Source organism: Pteropus vampyrus, unplaced genomic scaffold (genome assembly GCF_000151845.1).
Source record: "Pteropus vampyrus isolate Shadow unplaced genomic scaffold, Pvam_2.0 Scaffold171, whole genome shotgun sequence".
Lineage (NCBI taxonomy): Eukaryota > Metazoa > Chordata > Mammalia > Chiroptera > Pteropodidae > Pteropus > Pteropus vampyrus.
In genome coordinates this window covers 2,425,432-2,436,547 of record NW_011888952.1, presented here as the reverse complement: position 1 = coordinate 2,436,547, position 11,116 = coordinate 2,425,432, and the positions used below count along the sequence as shown (strand labels likewise).

The window sequence follows — 11,116 nt, the reverse complement described above, 5'->3', positions numbered from 1 at the left end:
AGCTAGCCCGTCTGGATACCAATCCTCGCTGGGCCCTTTGTTGGTGGCGGTGCCCCGAATCTCAGTTTTCTCATCTGTAAGTCAGGGATATGAACAACTTCTGTTTCACAGGGGTTTGTCGAGATTCAACGAGGTAATGAGTCTCTGGTGTCACAGCCATAACTAGTATCATAGCTAGTAGCCAGTATCACAGGTAGACTGGGAGAGTCTTCAAGGTAGGGGTGGTTTACAACCCAGCTCTGCGCCCCCATTTCTTGGGAATCTTTAGGGAGCTCCAGAGGGGAAGGAGGTCAGGAGGAGGTTCCTTCTTCCTCCCTTTTGACTGGACCAAGGCCGTGGACTCTGCCCTGGCTGCTTTTCCTACTAGATCCTGCCTGCCTCTGTGCCCCTGGAATTGTCTCCTGTCTGACACCTACTCCCACTCCTTGGACCCAGAGAGAATTTCTGAGAAGGCTGTCCCTGTCCTGGCCTCTCCACTTGTCTCATGTAGAGCCGTATCCCACAAACACTATATCCCCGAGGAACATATGGAACATCTCTTCCCAAAAGAGCAATGTGGCCCAAGCCTACACATAGTAGGTGCACAACATATATCTGTTCAACAAATGAATATGTGTCAGTTTACATCTTCACTTGGCAAGATGGAAGCAGGGGAAACAAAGGAACATTTACTGAACACCTGTATCCTTTGGTTCTGAAAAGTGGGTATTATTATCGTGCCATTTACAGATGGGGAAACTGGGTCTCAGAGGGATGGAGTGACTTGCTCAAGGGTCTCAATGGTGAAACTGGGCCTCCTAGTCAATGCTCTTCTCATTCATTCTGCAAACCAAAGATGCCTTTATGGAGATGGCTTCCTCTCTAAGTCTTTGTTTCCTGCTCAAAAGGCTGCTGTTAAGACCACATGAGACAATCTATCGGAAGGGCCTGGCCTCGAAAAGTTTGCACACAGTACACTACAGTCACTTGGGTGGCTTTGGGATTCAGGCTTTTCGCATGGTGGGTCTGTCTAGTGAGAGGTTCCCCTGTAAATGGTCCCCCCACTGCCCATATCTTCTACTGCCTCTCTGGATGCCTGACTGCAAAGCACCTACCAGGCCAAGCAGCATCATTTGTGCAACATAAAGTCCCTCTAGTCTTGCTGGCATCCACCCAGAAGGCCTTGGTCAGTGGCAGGTCAAGCACTTTTTCTAACTGTTCTGCACTCTCCCGGGCACCCCCATGCCTGCAGAACTGTTTGACTAGCACACACTTGCCTGTCCCAGCCTGAGAAAATGAATAGTATGTATCAGTCAACATGTGGGTTTACTTTATCGATGATTCAGAAAGATGTATGGGTGGTATTCTGCAAAGCATCTACATGTGACTCATCAGATTTTCACAGAAAGCTGCTGTGCTTTTAAAGGAATTTTCCCCCAGGGGTAGGGGTGTATAAACATTGCAAATCAAACATGATGCTGACATTTTTTTAAACCATAAATTCACGCGTGATGTTCAAAACCTTTGATCTGCCCAGATAACCTGCCTCCGCCAATTTCAAACCAACTTGTCCCTTAAAGTCACACAGAGAGTTCCTGGTATAGAATAATAAAATAGCTGACACTGATATAGCACCTGCTTTGTGCCAGGCACTAAGTACTTCACACATATTACTTTGATCTTCACAGTAACCCTATGAAAGAGGTTCTATTATTATTCCATGTCACAGATGAGGCAACTGAGGCACAGAGAGGTTTGAGAACTGGCCCAATGTTGCACAGAAGGATAAAGAGTGGAGCCAGAATTTGACCATGACATGAGTTGGCCACTCACTGCTGGAACGCTAGTTGTAGACCTTCTTTGCCTGGAGAGACCTGGCTTATGACTATAACCCTCATGTAGTTATTAACAGCGTTGTGGTTTGGCTATGATCACTCCATATTTGGTGCTCCTGAATCCTGCCTTCACTTCTCAGCTGCAGTCTGAAAGAACAGAATTCTTTCTCTCCATCAGGCTGAGAACTCCTTAAGGGAATGGAGTATGCCTGCTCTTCCTCTATACTCTTCCCAGCACACAGTAGGGGCCTTCCACACAGTAGGCCCATAAGCATGAGTGATTTGTGCCTCCATTTCCCTCCTTTGCCCCAGCCTTCACGTGGTCTGGGTGTACTGACCCTCCCAGCTCTGCAGTGAGTATGTGACTCGGATCTGGCCTATCAGCCTATGGCCATAGGAAATGGTTCAGGAGGGCTATATGGCCCCCGGTGGCCCGGTGAGAGTTTGTTCTGGTACTTAAGGGGAGAACCTGAGAAAGAGGTGCCGTTGGCACTGGGGTGGCTGGGACGGGAGGGAGTTAGCCTGAAGCTGCTGGGGCTCTCATGGGGCGAGGGCCTCCCTGAAAATGAAGCCAACGCAGAGGACAGTGGAGGTGAAAGATAGTAGGAGAGGGATGAAAATAGCCTTTTGGCAGCATTGGAGGGCCTGGCTTCAGCCATGCCTGAGGCCAGAACAGTCTCTGGACTTTTCAGTTGCACAAACCAGAAAATCCTTTTTTTTTTTTTTTTGCATAAGTCAGTTTGAGATGGGGTTCTATATACATTGAATCCTAATAGACATATTCAGTAAATACTGGAAGATGATGATTTTTTTGTGGAAAACTTTCAAAGCACTTTCAATTCTCCATCCCCAAATGACAGAGAGTGAAGCCGCATAATCTCTATTTTACAGAAAAGTGAGGATGTGAGAGTCTAAGAATCTTGCCCGTAGTGACAGGCGAAGCTGGAACACCCTGCCCTCCGCCCCGGTCTTCATGCTTCCCCCTCCTCCACCCCACGTGTATTTGAGAAGGTGGCTAGTTTCCTCAGCCTCTTAAATACTTTGATAAGTTTTTCTCCTCCAGGCCTTGCACCTGACAGAGTCCTAGGCCTTCCAATGAAGCATGGGCCACTCACATGAAGACCCCGGGTCGGAGGCGATGTTCTCACTCATCTCTGGCCAGGCAGTGAACTCCCCACGTGAACCCTGTGCTGGAGCAGTCCCCAGCTTTACACTGTCTGGAACACAGCTGTGTCTGTGGCTACCTCGGTCTCACTGTTGACCTGTCAGGGACCCAGTGATCCTTGGGGAAATGAACAATGAAATCACAATGACAAACAGAAGATCCCCTCCTGCTGCCTCCACACTCTTCCTGATGCCCAGCTTGTGGTGGCTCTGTGGCTGACATGCCCGCCTTCCCCCGGGAGGGGTGTTCTTGGCTAACATCGTATTATGCAACACGAGGCATAATCCCCCATGATTTGCCCTCCTGTCCTCCCTCAGCCCTCTCTCTCCTCCACTGGGGTAGGCTGTAGGATTCATACAAAATTAACTGGAGGTTCCGTTTCACAACACTCTGAAGTATCTAGTTCCCACCCCACCTGCTGCTGCCCCATCTTTTGTCCTCTTTTCTTCTCTATCGTGAAACACCCAATGCAGAGAGTTCCCAGTAGGACCTGTTGGAGCTGCCCCTCCTGACGGCCTGAGATGTAGGCATCAGGGAGGGAATGAAGGATGAGGGCTGTTGTGTGCCGAGTGGCTCAGAGCAGTGCCTCTCTGGGTTTGTGGAACGGAAGCCATATGTTCCATGGGTGATGGAGGGTGTCCTATGTCCTGTCCCCAGGTTGCAGCCTTCTATCTCACAGAGGGAGGGGCACCAGGGCAGCCCTACCTCTTCTTCCTCCTTCCCTTCTTTCTTTTGGTGAATATTTTTGAACTCTAGGCATTGTACCAGGTGCTGGGGACACGGCAGAGAAGAGAATGACAAACAGCTCCTACCTCCAGGACCTCACAGGTCGCCCCAACACCAACTATCCATCTTTCCAGATCTACCATGAAGCCGCCTTCTCTGGGAAGCCTCCTCTGATAGCACATTAACTCTTTGCTGGGCACTGTCTTATTTACTTGCCTAATTCTTTCACGGGGATGAGGCCTATGCATGCTGTTTTCTAAAAGAAATATTTGGGTATAATAATAACAGTGATACCATCATTTTTTAAAGTGTCTAGCATCTTCCATATACCGCATTAAGTCCTTCATGTAAATGATCTGATTTAATACTCACAACGTCCCAGGAGGTAGATGGTGTTATTATCCTATCACGGATAAGGCAACTGAGGCTTAGACAAGTTAAGTTGAATTTTCCCAGCATCCCTTAAAGAGCAAGCCAGTCAGGATTTGAACCAGGGTCTCAGAAGCCTTACTGTCCTAGGCTGGAAGGGTGTGGAAGGAAAGGGAGCAGTGGAAGGCAGTAGGGAAGGGCATTACCAGAACCAATAGTGGAAGAGGAAAGGAATGGAGCTCAGGTTAGGGGCAGAGGCCACTCCTGGCCTCACAGGGGCCAGGTTTACTCAACAATTGTCGCCAGAGTTGTGCTTTAGGTGGAAAATCCAACACTGCCAGGCTGTGGAGCTGGGCCATGGCCTGCGCTGGCAGCAGGTGGTACCCCAGGTGGGAATAGCTTTCTATGGCTTCAAACCCCCGCCATCACTTGCAGAGATCTTTTTCCCTAAAATTAGCTGGATGTGAAAGGGAAGGCTAATTTATGTGTGGCCCAGAGCAGTTTCCTGTACTGTGACTCAGAGGCTGGCTCCTAGCTCACGTCAGCAGATTGGGGGTGGGGTTGTCAGAAATGGCCAACCTGAGTCTGTCTGGAACTGGCACAGCCCCAGACCATGTGGCTAAATTTAAGTTGTAGGCTGGGGCTGGAGGCTAAGCATTTCTTTAAATCAAAAGAGGGCCAAATGGGGGCAGGACAAATGCTGAACAGGAGAGAAAATAAAGAAAAGTTCCCTGGTGGCCCGACCCTACTCAGGCCCTCATCAGGCCATCTTTAGAGGACTGTGCCCAGGTGTACACACTTGGCTCAGGGCTGAGGGCACACCCTGGTGTGGTGTCTATCAGAGCTGTGTTCAAAGTCTGCTTTGATGTGAACTGTAGTGGTGACCTTGAGCCCGCATGCTCCCTATCTACAAAATGGGATAATAGCACCTGCTTCCAGGCATGTGTGTAATAAGAATGCAGAACAGCCTAATGAAAAGTGTTGCACCATGTGCAGACATTGGCCAGAAGAGTCAGATTCCAACCTTTCCAGAGAACGTGGCTGCTTCCAGAATAGTGGAACAACAACAGAGTCGACATTAAGCATTTAGACAGTGGGCATCTGGCCTGATCTCATTCAATGTTTACAACCCATTTTACTGATGGGGAAATGGAGGTGTTTAGTCTCCGTGGCTGAATCTAACACACTGCACTGCCCATCTGCCTGGTACTATTCTAAGCTACTTCATTTGTCCTTACCGCAACCCTATGAGGTAGCCACTATTGTCCCCATTTTACAGATGAGGAAACTGAGGCACAGAGAGATTGAGTCACTCACCTAGAGTCTCACAGCTGGTAAATGGCAGGGCTAGGATTTGAACCTAGGTTTCCCAAAGTCGGGTCTGTGGCATTATGTTCTTTTGCTTTTCCCCACACCTTTTCCAGTTTCACCTGCACTCTGGCAGGTCCTTCTAGGGACCAGAGTAGCAGGGGCTCTGGTTAATCCTACTACAGGCTTTTCTTCTTCACAGAGATCTTTCCCATCAGAGATCTCATTTGGTTCTTGGAAAAATTAGGAAACCAAGGCCTAGAGAGGTCAGACCAAAGCCCCAAAGGCATACACACAGCTAAAGGTGGCAAAGCACTAGTCAGAGCTGTCACTATTCTTTTCATTTTACAACTGAGAAAACCGAGTCCCCTTTATTTTTCACAGAATGCCTAACTTCTTGAAGCACACCATTATCCTGCAGAATTCTAAGGAATGTTGCTCTATGCCATGCTACATGCTTTCCCTTCTCTTTCCTCCATAGCCGAGTTCAAACACCTCCTCCTCTAGGAAACCTTCTCTGACCTTTGCTGCCCATCCACTTCACCTCTCCTCTGAGTTCTGGGGCTCTTGCTCTACTTGGTCTGGATTATCTGCTGTTTTGTTTGCTCAGACTTCTGAGCTGCTCCCCGTGGGCTGGGGACTCAGTGGCCATGTCTCAGGGTTTTATGGGCAGTTAGCTCCCCTCTGCTGTGCAAGGCACAAGGCTGGGTGCTGGATGTACAGAGAGGAGTAGGGCAGAATTCCTGCCCTCAGGCATGCCCAGGCTTTCCCCAGGGGGCTATAGTGACCCTACCGGTAATGGCCCTGCACAGTGCTGGAGCTTGGCCACGGGCTGCTCAATTTCCAGTATCCGAGAGCTTGTCAGGTGGGAGGGGAGAGTTTCTTAAATTGGGGTCCATGGCCTGGCTTTGAGGGGCTCTGTGAATGCACTGATGGTGTGAGCCACATTTATTGAATGCAGTTGGCTGTTTTTCTGCGGAGGCCTACAGCTTTCATCAGGTTACCCATAGGGTCTGGGGCCCGGGGACACTTAAGAATTCCTGACTCAAGAGAATCTCCTGGTCCCATTCACAAGGCAAAGACCAGTGGGGCAACCCTGCCTCTTAGGAGGCCAGCTGTGCCAGCCTGATGGCGGAGGTGAGCATAGGTCTTTCTGCCCTAAACTCATGTACGCATGAGGCTGGGGCCCAGGAGCTACTGGGCAGAGACCACCCTCATCTCAGGGCCACAAGTGGCCATCCTCAAGCCCTGAGTCAGAATCTCACAGAGAAGAAAGAATGTTTTCTCTATTTCCACCCTCCCTGCCAAAACACAACCAAACAACACCAAGGAAAAAAAGGTGTTTCTAAACTTCTGCCCCGGCTCAGCACATGGGCAAAATGTCAGAGACAGCAGCCAATTTGGGAAGAAGGACCTTGCTTAGCTTTTCCTCTTGACTTAAGGTAGGAGGGCCCCAGATGAAGAAAGACAGAGATGCAACAGGGGGCAGGCACAGGCAACCACCAGATGTACAGGCAGACCTCAGCTGAGCAGATAGGTCCACAAACACCCTCTACAGGAAATGAATTCAGGGTTAGTGCCCAGCCATGCCCAGGGCATGGGGAATGGAGTTAGGAGATGGGGTGAGAGGTACCTCTGGCCTCAGACTTGTCCTGTGTCGAATGGGTATAAAGATTCAGATGCTGTCTGCCTCCCAGATTGTGGTCTATACCTGGGGGAGGAATTGTTATCCTCCCCTTAGAATAACATGTCTGTCACTTATTGAGTGCTTACTGTATGCTTAGGCCTCCACTACTCACTGTGAGGTAGGTGTTGGCTCTATTTTCCAGAGGAAGTACTTGAGGCTTGGTGCAGCCTCTTTGTACAAAGTTACAGGATTGAGCTTCAAACCCATGCCTTTGGGGTTCATGTAGGGAACTCTTTTCCTTCATGGTGAAGAAAAGGCAGCTGTGGAGATGGGGACCCAAATTGAGCTCTGGTGCCCAAGCTGGGCTGGTTTCTCTCCTCTGTGCTTTGTGGCAGATGACAGGGCTTTGGTCCCCTCCAGAGGAGCCCCCAGGAGGCTGAAACCCTCTCTCTCTGGAGATCTCAGGTCTACTCATTATGGTGGTTGCAAGAAAGTCCCACACCCATATCCAGGGCAAGACACACATGGACATCTGTCACTCTTCTCGTAATTGCCCATCTGCCTGCCCTGTCTGCCCAGCAACTCTAGGGTCTACGGCTGCCCCAGAGACCTAGGAGTCCCCAGTCAGAGCGTGGATTTGAGACAGTGGGACATGACTTAGCCCAGTGGCAGGGGTTGGGAAACTGGAGTTGGTTGCATGGTGGCAATGCTGCGGTTCCATGCACGAGCTTAGATAAGGGGATTTTGGGAGCTGGGAAAGGGAGGCCAGGGGCTAGGTGACTGGAGTCCCAAATCCAACCACTATAGATGGGGTAGGGGAAGCAGGAGCCCTGCCTGAACCAGGATGCAGGCAAGCAAGATGTGGTTCCTTTTACGGCCTCCCTCCAGGCCCAGCCTTGGAGACTGGGTGCCTCCCAGATTTCTGAAACGATGAACCCGCTCCTTCAGCTGATTTTGGCATCTGGTTTCCAGGACACAGCCTTGTCCCAGCTCTGCTCCCGTGGTTCTCTATGCAGGTTGTTTGGGTCACACCCTGACCCATCATGGGGAGAAATGGAAGACCTGTCCTCTGGCCTATCCAAAGGGGCTGACATTCAGCCAAAAGACACTAGAATGGCCATACTGGTATTTCAGCTCACGTTTCAGACATCCCGGTGGTTAAATATTATAAATATTGTCCCTGGAGCCAACTCAGATGGCAGTTTCTGGAGCTGCATCCCTGGGTTTGAGTTTCCCACACTTACCTTCGACAGATGAGGTTTTGAGGCGCCGACAGATGGCTTCAGTGTCCCCATAAGTCTCCTTGATCTTGACCACAGCCTCGGTGCCCCGCAGCTCCATGAGCGAGCGGAGCTCCTCCATCGTGCACCCAAACTCGCCCCCATGGCTCGACTCATTTCTTTGGTTTTTGGAGTAAAAGTCGCTGTTGGTCATGTCACCCATGTTGGCCACAGTCCTTGCTTGGGGTGGGCCCAAGGGTCAGTGCTGGACAAGGGGCTGCTGGGTGATGGCTCTATGTGGCTGTCCTCAGCACAACCTCACTGGACGGCTGCAGCTCCTGGTGGCTGACTCCGGGTCCCAAGGGGAGGGGGCGGCCGAGGTGGGCTGATGACAGCGGTGGTGAACTCTAAGGGTTGTGCCCAGGCACAGGGTGAGGTCCAGGGGCTGGAGGGGCTCAGGGCTGTAGACCCAGTAGTCTCCATTCAGTGGGGCCCATGCTGCTCCCTGGAGCTGGCATCTACATGGTCAGGGGCGGTGGCTCCTGTGGGAACAAGCACAGAGTGGTGACAAGGGTCAGGCTCTGCAGGCCTCATGGGAGGCCCAGTATACATGTGCATGAATGCCCATCCTAAATAACATCCACATACCCTAACACAGGTGTTTTGTATACCACTCCATAACATACCAGCACACACCATATATCCAAATATACCAGCACTCACCTGGACACCCCATAATATACCACCCCCAAGGCATGGCCTGACGCACCTTCATAACACACCCCGAACCCCTAATTGTCCACTGTGCAATGTAACATGCTGACTTCACGACATGCGCTCTGGTGCACACACACCCTCACACACACACACAGTTCAAAGTGCCCTGCAACAGCCGACTTGCCTACTTTTAGGGTCCACCTCGTTGTTTATAAACACAGCAATACACGAGTCTCACTTCACACACGTCCTAATGGACACCCCCTCCCTGCCATGCACAGTGTCACATGCAGTCACACTTCTAGGCATACATCTTACATCCCCATTTCCTTCCCCCTAGCCCTACTTTCCCTCCTTCCAGCCCCTCTGTGCACACATAGACCCCTATTTCTCTCACTATCCTCAATGTGTTCACACACATCTCAATTTGGGGCATGCACCCCCCAAATATAGATGCTCCCCATGTCCATGCCATCCACACCTGCTGATATACACTGTTCTCTCCACTCGGGTCTCACAGGCATGGGGATAGGAGAAAGCCATCCGCCTCCGCCTGCAGCCCCCCAACCGCATTAATTAAGGCCCTTGGTCAAGCCAGAGGGGCCAGCTCATGCATATTCACCAGGTCATCACTAACCCAGAGCTTGGCCCCCAGCAAGAGCTGAGGTCCACACCACCCTCACCTGGGGGCCCCCACAGTCCAGCACCATCCACGTTCCTCTGGGAGCCCAACAGGAGGAGGGAGCACTGGCTTTTCTCTGCCCGCCGGGCCACCCCTGCAGGAGTGCAGCATCTGCAGGGCTGCCAGGAGAGAATCCAATCTGCCTGGACACCCAACACCAGTGGCCAAGGCCCCGGCAAGCGTTGGGTGACAAAGGGCCCCTGCTGAGCTCAGCTGGGCCTGGCACAAGGATCGGCTCCGCCCAGCAGCCTCAGACAGCTGGGTATCCTAGGTCCAGGGCAGTGAGGAGGAAGGAGGGGGTAAGGAAAATGGGACTGAGCCCCTCCCCCACCCCCAACTTCTCCCTCTTATCCCCTCTCCCCTGCCCTATCTTTCTCCTTCACAAACCTTTCCTCTTGCACAGAATTTTAGAGCTGGAGGCATTTTAGAGTTAACCTTATTTTCCCAGTGAGGAACCTGAAGCTCAGAGAGGAAAAGCAATTTGTTCAGAGCCAGAAAAGCATGAGCAACAGGGCCCAGAGGTGGCTGGTTTCCCAGCTCCCAGCCTGGTGCTCTTTCCCCTTCCCCTAGGGGGCACTCTCTCCTTTCTCTCTGAAGAGCTGGTGGGTGGAATGTGCCTGATTACAGCGAAGAACACAGGATCTGGAATCAGAGCAATCCGGGTTCCGAGTTCACCCAAATCCTAGCTGTGGAACCTGGGGCAAATCCCATCACTTTGTTGGTGCTGTTTCCTAATCTGCAAGACAATAGTCATCCTCCTCTGCTCCCTTGCTACCTCTTAATTCACTGAGAGCTAATTATAATCCATGTTCAAATGTGGTGTGTTTCCACCTGGGGTATGGGGCTTCCCAGCCATGGGTTGGGGGTGCTGGATCTGCCGGAGAAACCTCTCATGTCTCCCAGGAGGGCACTTTTACCAAGGCTGCAGCAGGAAGCCTTTTTGTTACACTGGGACCAACAGGTGAGGCAGAAACCAAGGATGCCTGTATGTAGAGATGCTGCAGCGGTTAACGGTAGGCTCTAGAAGCCAGTTTCTGGTCGAATTCTGGCTCCTCCATCTCCCAGCAGAATGGGCAGCAAATTAACTTTAGCTTTATTATCTTAAAAAAAGGGAGGGGAAATAATAGATCTACCTCATAGGTATTATGAAGCTTCAATTAGTTATTTCATGTAAAATGTTTAGAGCTGAGCCCAGTAATTACTGAGTATACACTCAGTAATTATTGTGATTATTACCAATCCCATACAACCACTTTCTGAGATAGTCTTATTATCCCTGTAGAACATATGAGGAAACTGAGGCCAAGAGAGGTGACATAACCCGCCCAAGGTCACACAGCTAGTGGGTGGTGGAGTTGGGATCTGAACTCAGGCACTCTGGATCCAGAGACACTCTCTTAATCAGGATGCTTTGCTGCCTCCCCTGGTGAGTCTTCCTCATGGGGTTCTCAGGATGCTTAAATGAAGTGCCGTATGTGAAAGAAAGTG

At 50.9% G+C, this 11,116-nt stretch overlaps 1 protein-coding gene across 3 annotated transcripts in view; it reads right to left on the bottom strand.

Annotated features, from left to right (window-relative positions):
- ATP2B2 (ATPase plasma membrane Ca2+ transporting 2) overlaps window positions 1-11,116 on the bottom strand; it is a 180,572-nt gene that overhangs the window by 122,184 nt on the left and 47,272 nt on the right. The window contains exon 2 of one of the 3 annotated variants that reach the window (XM_011370565.1): window positions 8,254-8,771. In XM_011370565.1, coding sequence (XP_011368867.1) covers window positions 8,254-8,452 — 199 coding nt within the window. In that variant the 5' untranslated portion in view covers window positions 8,453-8,771. Of the gene's footprint in view, window positions 1-8,253; window positions 8,772-11,116 lie in introns of those variants that run through there. The other 2 variants (XM_011370563.1, XM_011370564.1) reach the window with 2 other exon arrangements.